Source organism: Diachasma alloeum, unplaced genomic scaffold, assembly GCF_001412515.2.
Source record: "Diachasma alloeum isolate Michigan unplaced genomic scaffold, Dall2.0 Dall_scaffold_00177, whole genome shotgun sequence".
Lineage (NCBI taxonomy): Eukaryota > Metazoa > Arthropoda > Insecta > Hymenoptera > Braconidae > Diachasma > Diachasma alloeum.
This window is the reverse complement of record NW_021680343.1, coordinates 238,745-264,361: the sequence shown is the minus strand read 5'-3', so window position 1 is coordinate 264,361 and position 25,617 is coordinate 238,745. Positions and strand designations below refer to the sequence as shown.

Sequence of the window (25,617 nt, the reverse complement as noted above, 5' to 3'; positions counted from 1 at the left end):
AACATTCATGTAAAATGGGGAATTAGCGACAGAATTTGTCGTCCTGTCGCTAAAAAATTTGGAGTTCATTAGATTTTTAATGAAATTTGAAATTTCATTATTTTTTCCGTCTAAATCAAATTCAATATCTCTCCTGAAAATTGCTACCAAGCTCTCCATAAAATTTCAATTTTTTTCTAAAAGTATGTTCTATTCTTGAACCGAGAAATTTCATTCTCCATTACAATTCCTGTACGTAGAAATCCAGGAATTGACATATTTCTAGATAAAAAAATATTCGTATGCATAAACGATTGAAATTCAGAAAATAATCCTGAATACAATCCATGCATCCGAATTATAATAATAACGCAACTGTTGGCAGAACCTGAATGACCTGAATAGAAATTCCGCCTTGCGTCAATTTTTACAATTTCATTCACCCAATAAACAATTCCAAGAACACAGAATTGACAATATCCCTTCTTCAACAAAAAAATCTGTTCTGAATTCCAGAAACAACCGGACTTTGAAAATAAAAAATAGAACTCTGTTTTATGTATCAAATTTAGCTTCAAATACACCCCAAAAATCTCGAAACACCCAATGTAAAAAATAATCCCCAATTCCCTTCTCATGCACCCGAATTACGCGACCCGGCGAATAATGCGAATGCAGGTAGAGCGCCAATGACCCGAATAAAAATTCCGGCTCGTCCGAATTTCGACAAATTTATTGACCCACCAAGCAGCTCCAAGAACGCGGAAGTTGACCAATAAATTCATTTTTTAAAATAAACATCATCTCCCTGACGATGCACCTCGGTTCTCGCCGTAAAAACCAGTGTTGCACCCAACATATGGGAGCGCCAGTGGTGGGGGGGCCAGCGGCAAGGAGTGGGGACGAAGGGTTCTCGCCCCCACGAGTCCGCACACAGCTGATCGGCCGTTCCGTGATCCTCAGTGCGCCACAGCTCCGTTTGCTGGGCACCACGCGCGCAAGAAACATTCTTTTTTTTATCATCTCTCACATTCGTTAAAAAAGAAAAGAAAACCCCAGCACCAACACAACGAGGTTTTTCTCCGGTGGAAGTGACGCGTTGAACTGGACTTTGTCACATCGTAACAAAGGAAAAATCGTTCTAAATACTTGTTCTTGCGCAGTGAAGGCTCCAATTGAATTTCGGAGCCGCTCAGTTGAATTGTGGGGTTCACCGCAAGTTTTGGATAAGCTATTTGATTTTGAGAATACCGGGTCTATGTACGGTCCGGGGCGTTTGTGTTGCCATCAAAGGAGAAAAAGGTGCGAGAGCTGCCGCAAGGAGTCTATGAACTCCGAGGAAGCTAATGACGACGATTGGATTCAATATCAATGCCAATACTGAAGAGATTATTTTATGCATTTTTTTAGATTTTTATATTTTTCGTTGGGTTTCTGTGAAGTTGTTGGGTTCATAATTTTTACGGGTCGTGTGGGTATTTTTGGTTGAAACATGCTGAGTGAGGAGAAGGATCAGGATAATGGAATCAACATCAAGTTTGGGAGGGATAAGGATGGAAAGGGGGAGTACAGGGCCATTTCTAAGAAGGAGATTAGGAGGAGGGAGGAGCTCAATGGAAATGCCAAAGTCACAGGTAATTTTCCATTAAATGCTCACGGATTTTTCATGCGGAGAGATAAATCTGTGAGGAAATTATCCCTTGAGGATGTTTATTCATTTTCCGAAAATTTAATTTTTTTGGGTTCGACGAAAATTCTGTAATTTTTTAGAGAGAACAGGAAACCAACATTTTTGATAATCGAGAACAATTAGTTGCAGGAACTTTGGCGAAATGGAATAAACAGTTATTTTCTTATATATGGGCTCTCAGGATTTATTTTCAAATTTATAATTAAAGTGTTTAAAGACTCCAAAAATGAGGAAAAAAAATTAAGGACAATGTAAAAATATTAGGTATAAGAGGGAGGATCTCTGTGGAAATGTTAAATTAACAGGTAATTTTCGGTTAAATGTCTAGAGATTGGGGGAAATTTTGCATGCGGAGAGTAAAATCTGTGGCGAAATTACCCTTGAGAATATTTATTCATTTTCCGAAAATTTAATTTTTTGGGTTCGAGGAAAATTCTGTAATTATTTACAGTGAGAGGGGAACAGGAAACCAACATTTTTGATAATTGAGAACAATTAGTTGCAGGAGCCTCGACGAAATGAAATGAACAATTATTTTCTCATCCACTTATTTTTGTGATTTATTTTCAAATTCATGATTCACCTACTAAAAGACTCCAGAGAAAATGCGGAGACGAAGGGGTAAAACAGGCACTCATATTTTTATTTCAATCTCAAAGTCTTATTTAATAGGAAAAAACAAATTATTCCTATTAAGGAAATTATTCCTTTTTATGAAAAGCAATAATTTTTGTTTTCCTTGAAGAGTGCACCTGAGTAACAAACATTTTGAAAAATGTTTGAAATGTTCATTTTGCCCCACTAGCCCCTAAAAATATCGGGCAATGTAAAAAACAAACTGAATCCAATGGCTGAGGGAAATCTGGGGGTACCCAAGCAAATAACGTAGATATTTAAAACCTTGTGTCCCATGTAACCGCAGGGTAACGCCTGCATTCAGTGCATATTGTCTATCAACTCAGATTGGCGGATTAATCTGTTTACTAACACGAGGAAAATAACTCCGTCCATCAGTTGAAAAAAAAATTGAAAAAGTTTGAGCGCTTGCGGGTTTGGATAAAAATTCTTTGTTCATCGCAATTTTTGAACGAAAATTCCAGTATTTATCAATGTGTGATAAATGAAAAATGTTCAAAACTATTGCAATTTTTGCGATAATGATTGCGGATTATTGGGTTGCAACGTACTGAGTTATTTTCCTGGTATATCCGGAATGATTCGATTGACTTGTTTACGAAATTCAACTCTTTGTGTCATCACTCGCACTTGCTTATGAATTTTTCCCCGAGGCGAGTACACTCTATAGATTATAAAATCAGCAGTTGCTGATGATAAGAAATTAAAGTGGTTGAATTCAGTGTTATCCAAGACAATCTAGCCTGTTCTAAAAATCCCCAGAGTTCAAACACACGTCTGTTGAAGAATATGTTTAAAATATCAATAACAAGTTTTATAATTATTATCAAACAATAATGTATAATTTACTTTATGCAATCGCCTGATCCGAGGCGGTCGATCCGTCAACAACTCTAAATTATTTTCATCATCAAGTCTGTCAGAAAATTAGTAGACTGAGAGAAAAACAGCGTTGTCAAACAAGTCTTGTTTGGGCCAACAAAATCGCTAGTTGAAAACTGCCAAAAAAGAATTTGTTTGGTTCGAATTTGAAAGTCTCAAACGTGAATAATTGTTCTGCTTTCGACAGCAACGAAATATTTGGCTCAAGAGGCGGATAATTCATACCAGACGGTGCCTTATCAGGATGAAAATATCTCATATAGAGGAAAATTTGTCAACAAATATTTTATCCCTAAGTTACAAGATTGCTATCATATCATTATTATTGTTTCATTTAAGGGTTCATTTCTTGTCTGTGATTATTAGACAGTCGAAACGAAAAACTACTATCCCTTGTTTCGCATAAAACAAAGATTTTTCGGGATCAAAATACGTATGGGAGTATCGAATAACGAAGGAGTAGTGCTAGAAATGACATTTCTTGCGTGTACAGAGAACGCAATTTTTTTTGAACAACTAAAAAACGGCGGACTCTGCATGTTTGGCGCAAAAAAATCCTTTTTTGATAATTTTCAAAAAAACTATTTTCTTGGCACAAGTAAGACTTGTTTGAGGACTTTGTCGTTTTTCCTTCAGCGTACAGAAATTCGTATGCATGAAAGAACATATTGATTCCAATCAACGTAAATAATAAACGCGATGAATCATACAAAATCCATCAAGTAGTCAGGCGCGAGGAGCGCGTCTTCGATAGCGTTTATTAAAAAGCAGTAATTACCACGATTAATATAAGTGAATTCCAATTCTGAAGGTTTTACGCTCTGATATCGAATTTAAATAACCGCGTCGTCACGCTCATTTCGATAGAAATATTAGACTAATGGTGTGTTCGCCTTAGCTGCACGAACGTAGAGTTATTTGCCTCAATAACATCAATAACAAAATTTTTATTCACCCCAAGTATTACCCAAGGTCATGTCAGGGTTCACCGACCCCCAGAGTCTCGTGTGCCCCGCCCCTCGGTCGTTCGGGGTAACAACCCATCTAGTTGTTATCATCTCCGAGGGGTTAAAATATCGAATGTTCAACCACGTGTCTCCGCGCAAACTCGATCAGCGCCATCTGGCGGGTAATTTAACCAGTGAAAAATCGAGTGAACGATAAAAATACAAAAAATAATCCGCAAATATGCCAGTGGATTTCCCCCGAATTCACTGAATTCAATTGAAGCACCAGAAAATACTTCGATCCATTGATAATTTCCCTCGGGATTCATCCGGTGATAAAAAATTGTGGATGAGTTTCTGTCATATTTTCATTGATAATAGACGTAATTCGTGAAGGAGAAATGTTCCCCTTGAATTTATCATTGACATATCGCATTGTTACCTTTTTTCGGAAGGTCTGTGTCGTTCGATAGCCACGCAATAACGATCCGTCTGCCCCAGCTATGCCCCTTCCCCTGTAACTGATATACGTAAGAGGAAATCAAAGGTGAAGAGAGAAAATGACAATGGGAATGAAATCACACAGACCAGTGGAGGTAAATAGTGGGATAGAAAGTAAATGGGACGGATTGGTTGAGTGAAGTCAATGGAGAGGGAAATCCTTTCGGAGGATCGACACAATTCAGTAGCGAAGCGGTAAACCGGGTTAAGTCGATTTTGACTTTTGGCCAAATTTTGATGAATATCTGGGAATCTAAAAGAGATAACAAAATTTTTCCTATGAACTTTTTTATAACTCTCAAGTGGCTCTACAAAAAATATCCTAACAAAAATTTTTCTATCTCTATTAGATTCCGAGATATTCGTCAAAAACTGGTCAATAGACAAAATTGACTTAACTCGGTTTACCGCTTCGCTACTGAATTTTAATCCTGTCCCATGTCAATCCCATTTTTTAATGGAATAGGGAAATTACGATTCATGAAATCATGAAATTAGCACGTGTGCATGAGAAAGCCTATTGGCACTGAGATTTTTCGCATGAACTCAATCAGTTAAATCGAAATGGGACAGATTGATTGAGTGAAGTCAATGGAGAGGCAGATCCTTTCGGATGATCGACACAATTTTAATCCATTCGCGTGTCAATCCCATTTTTTAATGGAATGGAAAAATTATGATGAATGCAATCGTGAAATTAGTACGTGTGCATGGGAATGCCTATTTGCACTGCGATTTTTCGCATGAACTCAATCAATTGAACGTAAATGTGAAATAGTGAAATTACGATGGATGCAATCCTGAAATTAGTAGGTGTGCGTGAGTGAGGTGAATCCCTATTTTCCCTGTGCTTTTTCGAGTTAACTCAACCAATTTATTCAGCACTCCAGTGAACCTCCCTTTTCCCTGGGCTTTGGGGAACGCAAATATCGACTGCATGATTATACCGCAGTGACCTGCTTCGATACCCAGGTATTCAATTAAAGTGGAGGGTTCGGTAGTTTTCGAGTTTCGGGAAAATTGAAGTTTTAATTGGAGAATGTCAAAGGAAAATTGCGGGTTTATTTTTTATTTTTGGAGTTGATGGCAGGCCGTTAAGCTCGTGATTGGAGCTAGCTGGGGTTTATGAACATTAATGTGGGAATGGGAGTTTAAATACCAGAAATGAAAGTAAGAATTATTTTTCTCTAAAAAAAATCAGGGAATTTCACTGGAAATTCTTTTTTAAGTCAGTTGAATTTTCTATCAAGTCACGGATATTCAGTAGCAACCTGAGCTGAATTTTTAATTAATTGAAAACCCAGGGATATAATGGCGTAAATTTTCCTGACTGGTAGCAATATTCATGGAGTAATTACACGAAAATTCAAAATTCGAGAATGTCGAAGGAAAATTGAGGTTTCATATTGTTTTATTTTTGGAGCTAATGGCCGGGGTTTAATCTCGCGATTGGATCTAGCACGGGTTTATGAACATTGATGGGGATGGCAGTTTAAATTCCGGAATTGGAAGGTATTGGGGAGTGAAATTGCCTCGGAAAGAATTTTTCATTTTATCTTATCGATTTTAAGGACAGTTTAGTAGTTATTTTCAGAAGAACGGCATTTAATTCACTCTAGGGGGAAAAATATCAGGAAATTTCAATGAAAATTCAATGGAATTCAAAATTTTTGAATGGCTAGTTTTCAATTTTCACAAGGACTGTTAAATTAATGTTCGTTTAGCAATAAACCCGTCTATTTGGTTGAATTTCCAAGATAAATAGGGACTGGCATAGACAAATCAACCTCGAATCGGATTCAGCCTCATAATCCTGAAAATTCACGTACATTTGATCCTTGAATTAAAAAAAATAATGAAATGCCTACAATTTGGTGATTTTTCTGGGAATTGAATTCCCAGCATTCAGCATTTTTTCCTCATGCACTCGATTTTCGCACGGATCGATGTTAGCCTTGAGTTCAATGTTAGAGCCTTCAGTTTTTGCATCTATCCAGAAAACCCCTGGTGCCATACTTAGAGCAAAGATATATAGAGCGAATTTAGCACTGAATAAAGAATCCATTTTTTAACGAGACGCCATGAATATCAACAAATAACCCAGAATTCTATCAAAATTGAGAGGCTTCTCCTTTCGAATTGATGATGCAGTAGTTTTTAATACTTAACAGCCCATAAATTGCATTTATTATAAAATTAATTTACATAAAATAACGGTGTTTCATACCATTTAATAGATGAATGGAAAAAACGATTGAATAAACTTCTTCTGTTGATTGTAAATCAAACTTCGTAGCGCGGAAGTGTAGAGACAACTTCGATCTTCCGCGAAGACCTTTGTACAATCCATAAACTTTAAAAAAAAATGAAATTTCACGGACTGGTAATTTTCAGGAGAGTGACATTGAATTTGATTTAGGGGGGACAAACATGAAACTCCACCTTTCAGTAAAAAATTCAATGAAATTGCGAATTTTTAAGCAGCAAAAACATGAGAATCCTCAACTTATTTGAATTGCCAATCAAAGGATGAATTTTCAGTACCAAATTGCGCTGAATTAACGATTAATTGGAAATTTAAGAAGAATATTATCATAATTTTTTTATTTCTAGTAATTTTCAAGGAATAATTGACCAGAAATTTACTGATTCCATTGACTTTTTCATCAAATTTTGAATTAATTGAAAATTTAAGAAAAATATTATCTGAATTTTTTTTATTTCTAATTTTCAAGGAATAATTGACCTGAAATTTACCGATTCCATTGACTTTTTCATCAAATTATGAATTTTCAATTACGAAATTCCCTGAAACTCAAATAAAACTACAATGCACAATAATTGCAACGGTGTATACCGCAAAATTAGGCCAAAAATGTTCAGTCGTGCCGATGTATTTAGTCAGCACATGTAAATTCTTGTCCATTAGTATTGTATTCCACGTTCCCTCACGAACGAGCACGTCCTCGAGGCGATCTTGACCTCCTTGTTCCTCGGAAGAGCGTCCCCTAGGTCGTTCCACACATCATCCAGGACCGATGGCCTCCAAAAAATAATGAAAATGTTTATTTTGGATATGCGACCAGACATTTTGCCAAAACACGATAAACGTTCCGCAATAATCAGTCTCCATGGAAATTTTTGACGACGAGTGCAATGTTCTGTTATCATTATCGCCTCCGAAAGCACCTCAACTCGTAAATTAATCCGGACAATGCGAGTTGGGCTTGCACTTAACGTTGAAAAATCCACATGAAAATATCTGGAATCGAAGCTTGGCAGACGGCCACCGGTCATTGCGTCATCCACCAGATACTGCCCCCGAATATCTCACTCGAAATATCACTCGACGTGTCCATGACGTATATCCAACATCCGCTCGTTTCTGCAACGAAATCATTGTACATTTTTCAGGAGGAAATTCCCACCGAAAACCAGTGAGAAATCGCTCGTGTATACTTCCGAGTGGTTATTTTGGGCATCATTTCCTTCGATCATGTATAATTCATTGTTTATTTCTGTAGCGAAATGGTCAACCGCTACAAGTCAATTTTGACCATTGACCTCTTTTCATTGAATATCTCGGAATCTAAGGGAGATAGCAAAATTTTTGTTATAACCTTTTTCGTAGAGCCGATTGAGTGCTACAACAAATGTTATAACGAAAATTTCGTTATCTCCCTTAGATTCGGAAATATTCCTCAAAAACTCAACTGGGAGAATCGACTTAAGCCATTTTACCACTTTGCTACTGATTTCATTTTATTAAATTTAATTATTTTCAACTAATTTTGTCAGATTTTCTAATTAGTTGAATGTTATCATCATCATTATACTTATATCTCTTTCTTCTATACAACCGACTGTCTTTTTTACGGTTCTGTCTCTCCCCTCAGCCCTTCGATAAAATGTTAATAGAAAAATTTTATTCACACATACTTGAATGAAGTTGAATCATCCCATTTGACGAAACCATCAGAAGGCCCACGTTCAGGGAAATTCAATAAAAATTCAAAATTGTTACCAATCGTCATCAAAATTAAATCAACCAATATAGCTGTCTTAATCATCTTTGAACTTCGACTTAATGGCTTAAAATGTTTGTTTTAATGCAGTCGAAGATATCCCCGGAATTCTGATTTTCAAAAAATACAAAATTTTTGGAAATTTTCGAATAAATCAAAATAACGATTATTGCTATCGCCTTCATCTTGGAGCTCGGTCAAAGGGCCATTCAAACAAATTTTTAAAGCCAACATTCAATCAATTCAGCGCATTTTTTTAAATTATCGTGGGACAACCGATTTTCGAAAAATTAAAAAATTAAAACATTCATCGATGAATTAAATTTTAATTAATGGCGATCGATAGGGCTTAACAATACCTTCATTAGAAAAAAAAGATTCAATTCCGTCCATTCATTAGCGAACAATTGAAGAAAAACTTTATTACATTTTCAGACTTTTTGGAGATTAATGGGTCGATATAACACGACAAATCTAAAACTTAAATTTGAACGATAAAAATGCTTCCATTCAGAAGCAAAAACAGAATAAAATCATAAAAAAGCCGAACGACTGAGCTGGTCCACTGATGTCTCATCTCTAAAACCCGTTATACGGTGTCTCGATCTTCTAACAAAGGAGGTACCATGTTCACAAGACATTGATCGAGGCGTTAAATGGCCCGAAGTGTGAGCAACCGGTTTAGCAAACAGTTGGTAGGAGCAAGGACGTATCACTTCATCGAAATTGATGGCGAGGGTTGGAGGAACAATAAACCGGTTCTGTTTTACCAATATTTTTTATTACTGTCGAGTTGAATTATGCAATTATGGGCATTATTCGTCTCGGTGTTTTTCCTGCTGGTGACAAAGTGCACGGGGAATTTTTTTCAGTGATTGAGGAGAGCGATGTTCCTTAAGGGGTCTCAGGGGTTTTTTGAAGGACAGGGAAAGGTGCACGTGAAATTAATTCTTTGGATAATGATCATTGAACAATAGAAAGAATTTTTTGTAGCTTCAAGTAGAAGAAGAAACATGGTCGGAAACAACTGGAAATTTCATGAAAAAATTGATGAAATTGTCAGTGTCTATTCGCACGCTCCACGGGAAATTTTACCGTGGATTCGCGGTAGATTCTCAATGACGGAATTGGTTGAAATTTCAATGGACTTTCAATTTATTCCGCAGTAGGAAAACAATAATTTCTTAACTGACTTGAATATTCAATAGAAACATGAATATTCAGTAACTGCAATGCATTTTTCTGAATTTTCCTGATTTCTGCATATTTTCATGGAATAGTTGATCTGAAATTCACAGCTTCCATAGATTTTCCCATCAAATTGTGACTTTTCACTGCGAAAATTCTCGGAAATTTCAGGTGAAATGTCACTTGCTGCAAAATTTTTAAAAGTCTATCCAAAATTCTATCCCAAAATTTCCACTAGCGAAACCATTTTTCGACTTCGTTTAAGACCGACTGTTTTTCCCCATTTTGTCAGAATTTCCCCGTCATCCTGTCATCAAACAAGAATTGTTTACATTCCGTATTATCCCAGGGCTAATTGTAATTGTAATTACAATTGTTCGCAATATTTATAATTCAAAAAAAGAAAATTCTCTGTACAAAAGTATCGAACGACAATATCCCCAGTTATTTAACCATCGAATCTGCTGAAAGTCAATCCTCGTGTCATCATTCGGGGAAAGAAGAGTCATTTGGCAAGACAAACCCGTTATTTTAAATTCCTCCCACTCTGGATTCATCGCCGCGTGCGATTAATCTCTTGTGTACGCGTGTATCTAAGCATCTATGACCCAGAGTAATCGTCGCGCACGCGAAGTTTATATTTATTCACTGGGTATAAAATAATTCCCCAGTGCCTTCGGAATAGCGTAATTTATGGCATTCTATCCGCTTACTTAAAATGTTGCGGCACGCTTAATGCATGAACCTTAACTATGAACGCTTAACTATGGATCAAGCAGACACAATGTCTCCACTAATAACTTTTGGCATCACAAAGCCATGTGATTCATCATTACCGTGTGTTCTAAATGCCTTGCGCAATGCATCACAAGGGAGATTGAATTTGGTATGAACTATTCGTAGGAAATTTTCTCCCCGATGTCGTCGAGATTTCATATAGATTTCATTCTACATATCAAAGTGTTCATTGAGGATGAAGTCGTTGGAACATGAGCATTTCACGTTTCACAGGCTATACCCTTCATGGCTGGTGCACTCCATTGAATCGAATTACCTCGAAACAACTTCTTCTAGCTTTTCTCCTTGGGAAAGAAAGACTTTTACAGCTCATAAACAAAATGCATCGAGATTTACAGTTACGGTTTTGTTTAATTCTTAAAAAAAAGTGTCTTCTCACAATTTCGTGATATTGTTCTGGAATAATAATAAATTATGCTGAATATTCTAAAATGGATCTACAGTTTCCCAGAGAAATTGAATTTTGACCGTGAAAAATTTTTGGCAGAAATTTCCCGAAATTTCGTTATTAAAACATTCACAATTTATTTTCATTCCAAATTCTTCTCACAATTTCGTGATATTGTTCTGGAATAATAATAAATTACGCTGAATATTCTAAGATGGATCTACAGTTTCCCAGAGAAATTGAATTTTGACCGTAAAATTTTTTTGGCGGAAATTTCGCGAAATTTCGTTATTAAAACATTCACAATTTATTTTCACTCCAAATTTTTTTTTGAAAATTACGAAAAATATGTATTTACATTGATAAAAGTATTTTAAATCCGTGAAAATGAATATAAATCAAGAAAATTCAGGAGATTTACAGTTGCGGTTTTTTTTTTAAAGAATTAATTTTTTTTCTAGAAATATATTCTAGAATTTATTCACCAGAAATTTCGCGTGACTTGCTGCTAAACATTCACATTTTTATTTGAAATTCTCGTCATCCAGTGATTTCAAAATTTCAACTCCCCTGCATTTTGCCCCCTTAAGGAGAGACGGAACCCCTTTGTCTACATCAAATCTTAGAATTGTGTTTTCTCCTACAATTATTGATTTCTATCTATGAAATTACTTTATCGACTCGATTATCGCATTATTGAGTCAATGAAGTAGTTTAATGAATTATAATTGAATTATAAATGAATTATAATTGCAGGAGAAAACACAATTCTAAAGATTGATATAAACGCAGGGGTTTCGCTTACTCTTAAATCGAATGGAACGTCGCTCTCAAAAATTACGAGTTGTTCACGAAATTTAGATGTTTTTTTGATAGCGATCAATTCAATCTTTTTTACGAAATTGTAAAATGATATAAAAGTTCAAACTTGGCTTGAATTCGCAGATAAAGTAGAGACACCAGCTTTTCTGATTTTATCAATAAAAACTAATGACAATAAAAATTCAAAAATGTTTAAACGACAAAGTGCCTTGATGAACCTTTTCGTATCTAACTGCTCCATAAACGTTTATCCAGCTGTAAACGAAGTGAGTGATAATAGCCACTAATATCATCTCAAAGGTTTCTTCAATTGATACTAGGAAAACAAGGCCGAATGACATAATTGCTGTAGACTCACTCGAATGAAATTGGGAGTCATGCTGGCTTCAATTATTCACTCTCCGTGTCCTCTGTCTCCCTAATTACGAGGGATCACGTGGGATGATTAGTGTTCTTTTCGTCAAAAATGCCCTAACGAGACTCTGATAACAGCAATTAAATGGCCCTTCGAGAACGAAATATATTAGAAATATTTATTCATTTTCAACGGAATTTGTCGCCAGAGTGTTGGCATTGCCCGAGGGCCTTCACTCAATTTTAAAATATTTTTTATGTGGCTGTTCTCCTCTTTTCTCAATACTCTCGAGAATTCTTGGAAAAAGACCCCAGGGGAGCTGCAACAGCGGAAATTTTCTCTGGCTCATAGAAATATCGCTGTCTCCCGCAGACCTCCCCTTTAGTCTCGCTTCTCCTTCGTTCTTCTCTAATTCCCTGGGGCATAAAGAAGGGAAATTTCAGTACTGAAAAAAAAACTCAGACTGCACCACATTTTAATCAAATAAAACTATAATTTCAAGTTATTCCATAAATTTCTACAATATTTTCGTTGAAAATTCATAAACTTATGGATTCTGTCACGAAAAAATTTGAATTAAATTATTTCTCGATCAGAAGCAGATGAACAACTGCTTTCATCCAAGTAAAAAAAATTATTACGTGTTCGTAAATTATTTTTTTTCGCTGTCTAAACAATGGTTTTATTTTTAACTAATGATGAAGTCTTTGTTCAGGCCAAGAAAATTTTTGTTTATATTTCAAAGACTATTTATTTGATGTCTACCTGGGGTTAATATTAAGGGAAAGGGAACAAAATGCAAAGACCCGAGAGGGTATGCATATGGATAAATAAATAAATATTTATTTGATGTGAATAAAAAGACAAATAGAAGTTTCTCCTCAATTCCCTGTGACGAATTGCTTTACTGAAAAAGAAACTCAAACTGCACCACATTTTAATCAAATAAAACAATACTTTAGAATTATTCCATAAGCTTCAACAAAATTTTCATTGAACATTTGTAATTTTGTAACTTACGGATTCATGCGCATGAAGAAGTTTGAATTAAATAATTTCTCTATTAGAACCAAATAACTCATTTCATCCAAATAAAAAAATGATGACGTGTTCGTAAACTCGTTTTTTTCGCTGTCTAAACAATGATTTTATTTCTAATTAACGAAGTCTTTGTTGAGGCCAAGAAAACTTTTGTTTATATTTCAAAGACTATTCCCTTGATGTGAATAGAAACGCAAATAAAAGTGAATAAAACACACACTTTATTTAATAAAAAAAAACATTTCTCTGGGTGTGGCTTCCCCAACGTATTATTAGACGCAACATAACTTCTTTGTTCATTTTTCAAGCTGTGGAGAAATACCTCACGTGTTCACAAGAAACAAGGAAACAGTTGCTCTTGTTTTTCTCGATTTTCGCGATGATTGATCCCGCGCAGTCTCTGAAATTCTCAGACAATATTGCGAATGCTCGAGACCTTGAGGATTATATGAATCATAAAAACAAAGAACGTTTGAAGGAAGACTCATTCATTATTTACAGGAGTGATAAACACACGATAAGAATTTTCTAATCCCATTTACTGTCCATTGAGCAGTTTTCATTACCTGTGGATTTGTCAAATGACAGAGTGCAGGCTTACAAGTGCCAATAATGTGGAATATAAATGATGACGTATTGGAAGACGAGTGGAGAGAAAGAGAGCAAAGACTGCGGCAGTAGTTTGGTGACGGTGACGTCATGGCAATGATGAATCGTCCCCATACTGTCTCGTAGGTCAGACGTTCACCTTCGGTATAACAGTTCCGGTGATCGATATTGAGGGAATATTTATGGATGACCGAGCCTTTTTTTATTGATACCTTTGGGTCTGGAAAATAGTGGGATCGCATTGTTTGAGGGGCGTTTAAAGAGGGGATTTATAGACAATGGGGATTGTTCTGACAGTTAATTAGGTTTTAATATTCTTCCGGTGGTTGTTATCCATGAGTGACGGGGATTATTCATTAGGGATTGGAGAAATTCGACTGTAATTATTTGGCTTTATTTAAAAATATTTACCAAATGAAACTTTATGTTTGAAGAAAATTTATTCTCCTATGGTCGCATGAACCGTTGGGCGAACGGCTATTAATTTTTGTTAATTCAAGGATATGGAAATATCTTTTACAGTTTGGTACAGACTATACTGTAGATTTAACCATTTTCAATCATCAAATTTGTCAATTGAATTGCGTGAGAATAATTTGAAAAAAATTATGAATATTCAGCGTCATTCAAATAACATTATGCACAATATTATTATTTCTTTAAACATTTGTTGTTTATGAATAAATGATTGAAATTGCTTAAACTTTAGGAAAGCTTATTTTTTGTGCATGAAATAGATTTCTGGTAAAATTCTGATGATTAAATTCCTCCAAAAGCAAACTTTCTATTTTTTTCAGATTTCTAAACATGGTAAAAATCTGAAAAATAATATCTGTATATGCTTGCTCTGAAGTTCTTCCCCTTCAATACCTTCACTTATTAATCTGACAGCTCTAATAATCCCCCATTTCGATCGCCAAACTCAAAATTTCCAGTGTTCAAAACCAAACCATAAATCAAGGGTAATGAAAGTTTTCTTGTCCCTCTTCCTACTCCTTCTCATCGCATTTCTCGGGGTTGTCTACTTATTCGACCAAAATCAAAACGCAAATCCCGATGTTCCGAAATACATATCAACCCACAATGTACATGACCAAAACTCTGTAAACCCTGATGCGAAGTATCCACTAAGTTCAACCCTGAAACCGGAATTTGAGGAGTGTTGTAAGCTGCTGCTGGAGGCGAAAAAGTCCCCATGGGATTCTGAAGCGTCCAAGATTTCTGAAAATTCCAGGTCTAGTGAAGAATGCTCTCAGCCGTCTCGAGGGTGCTGCAGCCGCAATAACCCAAATGGCGGAGATAAACCTAGGAACTCTCTCAAGCCATCGACGAGAAGAGGTAAAAGCCAAAAGGCTCGCTGAAACTCCAAAAAATTCACCCCCAAATCCCCTTCAATCCCACCAGACTCTTCTCGGGAGACCTCACCCTCAAACGAAGCAGCAAGAATCCACGAGAATCCCCAGTACAATTGCAGAATCTTCATAAAAGCATCATCCCTTCATCAAGGTTGAGTAATACCCACTCATCTGTTCCCCAATTCACTCATCCACTCATTAAGTTCTCCCAATTCCTCTACAGAAGACACCCACCAGCAGCGCAACGACGTCATCCCCGAGAAGTGCAGAACCTAACATGCAAAAATGCAGCGACGATGCAGGTCCTGTGGACCCGGTGAGAAGAACAAGCCGTCGTCCTCCGACGACTCGAAAAACTCAGAGAATCCTCCTATCTCTAGACTAGCTAGATGTCGAAGAGCATCACTGAAGGTCGCAAAGTTGTGCACAAGGAAAACCAAGAATGTGTACAAGAAGTTCATCCTCCGGACGTACAAGAATAATAAGCAAACCTTAGATGATCTTGGATTGGGAATCTTGGCAGGTGTTGTCATCTGGATGTTGTACAGAGAATTCTGCCTCTGCTTTAATGGATTCCTTTGGGACACAGCTTCTAAGGCTATTGGTATATTTGGATGCGCTGTAGCGTTGATCATCCTCCTCAGTAAACGGGAATACTCAGAAGATTTACAGGCCTCAAGAATTCCGGAAGTGGCTGAAGAGGTGAATGAAGGGACAACGGGGAATAGAAACCGTCAGGACGGTAACAATCAGGAGTCTGGAAATCCTACAGAAAACAGGAATGAGCAAGATGATAGTGGAGCGGCTACTAGGAGAGATCGAAGACGGAGGGAGAGGAGACGTCGAGATTGAAAGGTTGAAGGACGACTGAGGAGTAGAGAAGCTAGATGCCGGAGAGGATCACTGAAGTTCGTCAAGTTGTGCACGACGAAAACCAAGAATGTCTACCAGAAGTTTTTCCTCCGTACGCTCACGAATAATAAGCAAACATTAGATGATTTTGGATTGGGAATCTTGCCAGCTGTTGTTATCTGGATATCATTGATCATCCTCCTCAGTAAACGGGAATATTCAAAAGATTAACAAGCCTTGAGAATTGCGGAAGGGATTAATCAGTTGATTGAAAATAAGAATGTGCAGGATGATAGTGTAGTAGCTACTAGAAGAGATAGAAGACAGAGAAAGACGAGACATCGAGATCGAGAAGTTGAATGACGACTGAGAGTAGAGAAGCTAGATCTCGGAAAGGATCACTAAAGGTCGCAAAGTTCTGAATGACAAAAACCAAGAATGTTTACCAGAAGTTCGTTCTCCGGACGCACAAGAATAATAAGCAAACATTAGATGATTTTGGATTGGGAATCTCGCCAGCTGTTGTCATCTGGATATCGTTGATCATCCTCTTCACTAAACGGGAATACTCAGAAGATTAACAAGCCTTGAGAATTGCGGAAGGGACTAATCAATTGAATAAAAATAGGAATGAGCAAGATGATTAACAAAGACGGGACATCGAGATCGAGAGGTTGAATGACGACTACGCAAACCACTATCACTTGGCATTGACCCTGAAGTCAATAAAACGCATACGCCGAGGCCTTGATGATAGTAATATCACATTTATACGGAATTGTAATGCACAAATTATTACTCTCGCATTAAAGAGATGTTTCATTCTTCCGCAAGCGATTGTCTCTATCAATAACACGAAATTAAGATGAATAGAATAAAAAATAACTGGGTTGTATGAATTAACTGCTGTTTAGCATAATTGCGTACAAGATAATCACATTCAGGTCTTTGGAAAGCCCCCTAGTTACCCTATTCCACGTGTTTTATCTGGCACTGAGCGTTTATCGCTCCCCCTTATCACTCCTCGGCATGAATGATACCCGATCTACTTCAAGAAATAGCGACAAGTTTCAAAACAGATCTGCAATGTGTCAGCTTCGACCGACACGCCATTATTTAATTACGAATTATGTAGGCATCTATCTGGGACAATCGTGATTACGATAAAAATGTACTTGCCAAGAGTGAAAACAATTGTTCAAGCGTCTGATTGCTTTCAATTACCTTCTGCAATCAATGTGGGTTATCAATTTCATTTTGATGGTAAACATTCTCCGATAATCTCCGAATTGTTTTTTTTCCTTTCGGAGAGAGAGAAAGTTGTTGCAGATTATCTAGCTTCTGTGCGAGGAATTCATTGAATAGATGTTCTTCCCCTCGTTAGACCTGATTGAATCTCCTCACGAGGTTTTCTCAATTTCATTTCAGTTAAGGATGAGAGGGGAAAGGGTGAGCTGGTGCCACCAGACGGGGGCTGGGGCTGGCTCGTCCTGATAGCAGCTGTAATGGTCAATGTCCTCATACCAGGAACTATTAAGTCCTTTGGAGTACTTTTTGTCGAGTTTCTCGAGGTCTTTGACGCATCACCAGCAGCAGCAGCATGGATACCAGCCCTCTGCTACTTTCTCTACAGTTCGCTCGGTATGATCAATAGAAATAAACAACATAAACCACCCACAGACACAAAGCAAAACGAAAATTAAATCTGAATGCAGTTCATAATTGATAATTTATCAATTTAACATTTTTCATTGTATTTTGTTTATAGTTCAGTCCAATTCAATTTATTCATTCACCGGATTTTCATTGATTCAACCTTCCTCTTTATTGAATGATAATTTTTTCAATATTATACTCCTGTTATTTTACATGCAAAGGCTGTAAATGTTTGATGTGTCCTTGAATAAAACGACGAAAACAATCAAAACACTTCAATTGAAATTAAACCTCGTTCGAGATTTATTGAAGTGTCTATTTCCTCAAAGGTCCGCTGTCCAGTGTTCTGTCAGTGAAGTACTCGTACAGAACAGTGACCCTCATCGGTGGAACCTTCGCTGCTGTTGGAATGATGCTCAGTTACTTCGCAAGTTCTGTTTTGTTCCTCTGTGTCAGGTAATGAGGCAATTTTAGTCTAGATTAGTTATTGTTAACGGAATTTCTCACGAGAAGCGTGCGACTGGCCATCGCCTTCAGCCTAATTAGTCTAGATTTTTTTTACTTTATTCATGAAAAATGTCGCCAACAGTTATGGAACCTTCGTGGGCATTGGAGCTGGATTATCATTTCCCCCCACCGTCTACATCGTTACTTCGTACTTCCTGAGGCTCAGGGGTCTTGCTAATGGTCTCTGCATGTCTGGCAGCGCCTTGGGATCCATTTTTCTACCACCTTTGCTGGCTTATCTGTTGAATGAGTTTGGATACAGGTAAATTATACCCGATTATTCAACATAATTCTTCTTCATTCAATGTTGTAACTTGTGAATTAGGAAAAAAAATATATAATAAGAATACGAATGGATAAAACTGAATTAATCTAATTGTGAAGGCGGAAATGAAAGGAAAATAAAATAAAATCGCATAAATTCATTAACGAGCAATAATTCTAATGTTTATAAATGAAAAATTGATCATTCAAGGGCGAACCTTGGGATGAAAACATTGAAAAAAAAATCATGCAAACTCCCTATTGTCCTAACAGAGGAGCAGTTTTAATAATGGGAGGAATAACCTTGAACGTGTGGGCGAGTGCTCTCCTCTACGACCCCGTGGAGAAGCACATGAAGTGGGTGCCCTCCACCTCCGATCCCGACGACGAAGAGGAAGCAAGCGTCCCCATCAACGTAACCTCCCCGGAACCCGAGAAGAAGGCCAACAATACCCTCATAATCCCCAACACCGAGAAATCGAATCCAATAGTTCCAAAGAGTGCATCCAGCGTAGCCCTGGAGAACTACAGAAACACCCCGGCCCAGGGTAGAACCAGGAAGATCAGTATGCCCACAGGTCGCGAGATATCCTCCCAGATGCACAGCACACCGGCCCTCCACGCTGTTCCAGAGAGGGGAATAGCTAGGAGGCGACCAGCAGCTCGATCCCCCAGCACATCATCCTTCAACTACATCAGCACACCTTACCACGGCAGCACCTTGTCAGCTCTCAATCCTGAGTACGCTTCGACCCTAACTCTAAATGCAATATCGAATACCTTCAGGAAATCACCGGCGAAAACTGTCCAGGTGAGATAAATCAGGCGTGTCGAGGGCTTTGCACTGAGAAAAAATTCTTTTTGCCAAATATCTATTTAGATATATATGCGGCTTTAGAAAATGGAAAATTTAGTGTGACGTTTTGAGTTAGATCGTCTTCTGCATTAATCCTTTCGACGATCTAACTCTAGTGAAATAGCTCCTGTTGCTATTTCTGGATATTCCTGAGTATCCAAGGGCCGTCTTAAGGATGTTCTACACCCTTTCTGCCAAAATTCACGTTTTTTTAATTTTTCTGGCAAACTTATGATGGAATTGACGTGAAAAAATATAACGTTTTTGCGTTTTGTCATTATTTAATGACTGACGAAATTTTAAGGTGGTGCGAACATTTTCCTGCGTTTTCTCTAAACTTTTAAAAAGAATCACAAAACTGTAGAAAAAACGCATGAAAATTATCGCACCACTACGCAACTTCGTGAGCCATTAAAGAATGACAAACCACAAAATCGTTATATTTTTTCACGTCACTCCCATCGATAATTTGCCAGAAAAATGAAAACAACGTCAATTTTGGCTAAAAGGGTGTCGAACATTCTTAATACCCTTATGTCCGACTATTTCGGCTTCGCTTACGGGGGATCCGCTCACTTCCGAGAATAGTGGGGTATTAGGAAGGATTATTGAAGTATCAAAACACTGGGCATAACTGGTATGAGTTATAGATGTATTGACTAATGAACTATTTACTAAAATACACTAGTGTTTGGAATTGGGGTTCGGTACACGCGTTATTGAAATAGTGAGGAGCTGGGATGGACGTTCAGCTTCACTCCCGATCGTACTCTGGTCTCCAAGGAGTTCAGAGAGACGCTCAAAGCTCAAAATTACAGCGTAAGGAGTCCCACGATTCGCCCTGACACAGACATGTGTCATCATTGATACAGACCTAAACAAACAGCTTCCTCAAGGGAAGCTGGACTCAGGTGGCACTGTGTGATCGCTCACGACACCGTTTGACTGCTGAGCTCATGTCTTTTTTTTTATTTAAGCACCAACCTAACGGTTACATAGCTGAACTCATGTCTGGATCGCAGGAAAGAGAAATATTCCTCTTTCCCATGATTCATGTTGACCGAATGTCTCTTAACATTATTCTAATCGACGTATTGATCGATCTCAATATGTTACATTAGGAAAAATGAATGATCATTAGAGGAGCTCATCCAAGATCCTGTGCGACATAGTCATCCCCTAGAACAACATAATTGTCATAATTGAAACCTAATCAGGCTCACCTGGGGGGGGGGAAGTACGACTTTGAAAAAATAAATTCTTCTCTCAAGTTGATGAATATTTGGCAAAAATAATTTTTTTTCTCAGTGTAATACTTGAATGTCCCATTATGGGCTCTTTCATAGTTTATTTTGAATAATGTAATGTACAGTTGATAAACCTCAATCAATCAATTAATGCAGAAGCCTAAGGAGGAGACCCCCAAGTTCTTCGACGTGAGTCTCCTCAAGGACCAAATCTACCTCGTCATCTTGATATCCAACAGCACGAATGCAGTCAGCTACACAAACTTCGTGATTCTCCTGCCTGTCTACGCCATCAGCATTGGTTTCGACAAGGCAGCCGCTGGATACCTCCTCTCCCTCGTCTCCATCTTCGATCTTGTTGGGAGAATCGGAGGGTCTGCCCTCTCAGACACTAAACTCATCCCCAAGCACTGGTATTTCGTTGGGGGACTGCTCGTCTCTGGTGTCTCACTGGCTATTCTGCCCATTGGGAAGAGCTATGGGTACCTGTCCCTCTGGTGCTCTGTTTTTGGCCTGTCGTCGGGGATTTATGTGGGGGTCACTGCTGTTATCATGGCTGACATGCTCGGGACTGAGAAGCTGACGTCTTCCTATGGGATCTCACTTTTCGTTAATGGCTTGCTGCAGCTCGTGGGACCTCCCATCTGCGGAATTATCTTCGAACAGATCAGGGATTATGCACCGATTTTCAGCTCTCTGGGGATCATTTTGGTGGCTGGGGCCTCACTCTGGGCTTTCATGCCTTATCTCAGGCGGAAGCAGATGCTGGAGAAGGCGGGTAATGGGGAAGTTTGCAAAGTTTGAGGGGTTTGATTTCTTTGGGAAGTGAGGAGGATCAATTTTTTTGGGGGCTTTTTCGTGGGTTGAGAGATAGCTGAAAAGAAATGGTAAAGGTCTTCTGATATTTTCTGTTTAAGTCGTTCGTTGAGAAGGGAAGTGGAGAATTGATAAGTGGGTTGCAGAGAAATCAGTTATTCATATTCTCAGTGAATGATCTCGATAATGAGTCATTTTATGGGGAGTGTCTTTTCACGTTTTCTTACAAAATCACTCGTTTTGGAGGTAAATGGGTAATTAGGAGAAACCATCACAAAACTTTTGTTCGGAGAATTTTTTTTGTGGGTTCAGAGAATTGAGAAGAAATGGTAAATGTCTTCTGATATTTTCTATTGATGTCATTCGTTGGAAAGGGAAACGGAAAATTGATAAGTGGGTTGCAGACAAATCAGTCATTCACATTCTTATTCAATGATCTCGATAATGAGTCATTTTAGGAGAAAACATCACAAAACTTTTGTTTTAGAGAATTTTCTCAGCTACGAGCAAGATCGATCAATATGTCGTCTTGATGAATTCTTAATTATCTCGATAACGATGATTTCCGGCGAAAATGTTAGAAAATGTTTTCCTTGAAAAATTTAAACTAAAACAGAAGCCTCTAAACTTTTCCTCCACGAATTACTCTTTAAAATCACGTGATAAATAAGAAATGACGAACATCTTGCTGAATATTCAATTACCTCGATAACGCGAAACTTGAGGAAAAAAATGTTGAGTGAGTTTCTCAGGTAAAAAACTCGACATTTTTCCCTCAATAAATCAAAAATGGAAAAACATTTAATTTGACTTGTAAACCTATCACATCTGGATAAATATCGAATCGTCTCGTATGCGTGGAAAAAGAATGACAGATTGCTCACGACGTATGTCCTCACTGCCGTCAGCCAGCCTGAGTACGAAATCCAGTGTCTCTTCCTTTCTCAGCCGTTGCATTTTTACATAGAAATATATTTTTTTTTTAATTTCTTTCTAGAACAAATTGTGTATATTCTGTGGATAAATGTCGAGAACATTAAAATGTATTAGAGAACACTTCAGTCTCTTTGAGGGATAAAAATGAAGATATGAAGTGGGAAAAATAATGTCTTGCCTTATTAATTGTTAATTAAAAATGCTATGTAGAGGAGCACGCGTCAAGATTTCAAACGAAAATGAGAAAAATGTTAGGGGAAGTACTTATATTATAGCACAAAGTACCACTGTATAATTAAACTCTGACTTTTGTAAATCTATATTTCCTTACGATTGAAATACCACGAAGAAAAGTTTCACAAATAATCGTAATCTCTTCGACATGTAATGAGATGTCCATGCACGAATGAAAGTATGTTAACATGTAATTAATTAGGGATATATTGTTTCAAATGAATGGACCAAGTCGAAGGTGATGCATATTTGATCATAAATATTGTAATTTAATGACTTCAGTGACCATGTAGGGTATCGATCCAATGAATTTATCCATGAATGATCAAGTATTTTTGTTTAACGATGCCCCATCCAGCTGTGGTGCAGAATATAAACTACAGTATTTTGCAGAATTATTTTATATCATCGATCATTGAAATTAAACGAGATGAATATTATTTAATACTAATCCATCATCCCTTCATTAATTGTTTGAATGGTGATAATTCGAGGATTTATTCCGAGAATAAACGGATAAGATATTCACATAGATTATGACTATTTTCATTGTAAATAATCACTTAATTTCCTAGTTTCATGCACAAAAGACGATAGAGTGGAAGAAAAAGATTAATTGACGAATGAAATTTGTTGAAATATGTTCGATAAGTTGCACAATCAATAGATCAACTTTATCGATGAAAATTAGTAGAAAGAGTGAAAAATATATCCACTGACTGTTGAATAATCACAGTAACGTTGAGATCAGTATTTTCATCGAAAATAATTCAATTCAATAAATCATTGCACTTATTCACGATTTTTCCTTTTGCAATGGACATGGCACACGTTTAACCCCATGACTACGAACATTTTCCAAATGGATACTATTGAATTCACGAATGTCAGGGTTAATTTACTCATTTTTTTGAGTTATTTCCCCTGAATTTGGTGAATCACGTTGGCTTCCAGGCGACAGTGCCCATTTTTTTGTTCAACTCTTGGAGTATCAGAGAGCAGGTGAGTTGTTTTTCTGGTGATAGAGTACTCACACCTTCAGTATCGTCCTCGTCGTCACCTACACTACCGTTGCCAGGTGGTCTGCCTTTTGGCTTTCCTTTTCGCTTTCTTTTCTTGTTCAACTGTCGGCAGTCGTGGTCTGAGCCAGCTTCTGCTGCCCTGCGAATCTATTTTTGGGGTGGATAAATTAATTTGTCTGATTAGTTTTTTATAAGGAACTGTAGGGAGAGTTTTTTCAGTATTTTTTCCCCTAAAATTGGATTTTGAGGGAATTTTGAAAGCGCTTGAACGATTATTTACTGCAAATTATGATCTTCAGAGATTTGTGGACAAAATGGGAATAGAACGGAGAATTGCGAAATGGATAAAAAATTTCGTGATGGAGAAAATTTTATGAAAAATCTAAAGGGGAAATTGAGAAATGCATCTCAGAAATATAGAGATCCAGAGAAATGGTTTATTTGAATGAAATAAATAGTTTTTTAAGAATATTTTTAAAAAATCTTTATCCAAATAAAGATTAGATTGACTACAAGAGAAGGGATTAATTAAATCGTTTATTTGATTGTGATAGAGAATTTCTGTGGAATTAACGAATTATTTATTTGGTATACTTGAAACATTCTCATTGAAATGAATCGAAAAATTCTAAAAAAAAGGACTATTCAATTGAAATGCAAAAATTTCTCTGGGTGTATTTTCTATTTTTAACGAAATGAGTAGTAAAAAGTCTCCAATTTGCGATTGATATTTTATACACAAAGTGTTATATAAAATTGGACTACAGAGAGAAATAACATTCAGTCAGCTGTTAACATCATAAAATTCAAATGGAAAAGGTAATTCGAACTTTTACATTTCTGTTTAGTTGAAGCATTCAAACCATTCGGTTTATTCTGCTGAAAAAGTTAGAAAAATACATATTAAAGTTTTTCTTTGAGTTCTGAGTTATAATAAGTTGCATAGAACACTCAGATATTTAATCCAGAGGAAGTAAAGTAGAAATCAATATGTGAGAGAGCCTTTCTATTTAAATTTTTCAAAAAACCACTGATTTAATAGATCTTACATTACAAAGAATAATTATGCGTATAATAATTATCTCGTATTGTCCCAAGGAAATATTGAAAGAATGACAATCAATCATAAAAATTAATGAAAAAAATTAGAACAAAGAAATAATGACGAAAGGGGTAATGACTGCATGAAAAAAATTACCTTTGCACTTTTACGAGTCTGTTTATCAAACTCCAGGGCATCGTAGTAATTAATTCGTCGTTTAATTCTGTTCGTTCTACGAGTTTTCATGACTCCACTGTCAGGACTGGGTGGACTCTTCATCGAATTACGACGTGCATTGAAGAAAGAGTGGCCACAGGGACAGGCCTTGCACGCAACGGGCACCTTAATCCAATAGAAACAATGCAATGATTTTGATTCAGATGATATAAATGACAGTTTATTTACCTGTTGCTCGCACTTTGGACATCCTTTGCTTATTGTTTTGGTTTTCGCCATTTTCATTCTGACACTAGTGCATATATATATTTGCGCACCGATGTTAACCTAAAATCTGGATTTTTACCCTCGGAATTCATGAGAACTGAACCCAATGAAGTCTGCGAGTCTTTCAAATTTTTAAATCGTACCGTCACTCAGTGTGAAAATATAATAATTCATTGTAATGATGATTTTTATTTGATTATTTATAAATTATTTCCAATATTATTGGAAGAATTACGAAGAATTATGGACAACAATTTTATTGAATAAATTTATTGATTTAAAATAAACACTAAATAAATAAAGTTCAATAAAATTGGTTACTTTAAATTATTTATTTAAAATAAACAATTTTATTGAATAAATTTATTTATTTTAAATTTAAACAAATAATTAATCGTTTCGTCACTCAGTGGGAAAATCTAACAATTAGTTGTGATGATAATTTTTATTCTATTATTTATAAATTCTTTCCAATATTTTTGGAATTACGAAGAATTACGTACAAAATTTCAATGAATAAATGAT

The 25,617-nt window shown here is 36.8% G+C and overlaps 2 protein-coding genes across 2 annotated transcripts; one reads left to right on the top strand and one right to left on the bottom strand.

The window, feature by feature from the left end:
- Window positions 1-943: 943 nt before the first annotated feature.
- Window positions 944-23,379, top strand: LOC107037185 (monocarboxylate transporter 13). The gene is made up of 6 exons (XM_015255592.2): window positions 944-1,613; window positions 17,497-17,709; window positions 18,054-18,180; window positions 18,314-18,493; window positions 18,769-19,306; window positions 20,755-23,379. The coding sequence occupies exons 1-6, from the start codon at window positions 1,472-1,474 to the stop codon at window positions 21,400-21,402; spliced, it is 1,848 nt and encodes a 615-aa protein (XP_015111078.1). The 5' UTR covers window positions 944-1,471; the 3' UTR covers window positions 21,403-23,379.
- LOC107037214 (UPF0547 protein C16orf87 homolog) lies at window positions 22,646-25,129 on the bottom strand. The gene is made up of 3 exons (XM_015255636.2): window positions 25,054-25,129; window positions 24,805-24,990; window positions 22,646-23,753 (listed from the first exon to the last, which is right to left on the bottom strand). The coding sequence occupies exons 1-3, from the start codon at window positions 25,108-25,110 to the stop codon at window positions 23,523-23,525; spliced, it is 474 nt and encodes a 157-aa protein (XP_015111122.1). The 5' UTR covers window positions 25,111-25,129; the 3' UTR covers window positions 22,646-23,522.
- Window positions 25,130-25,617: the final 488 nt, after the last annotated feature.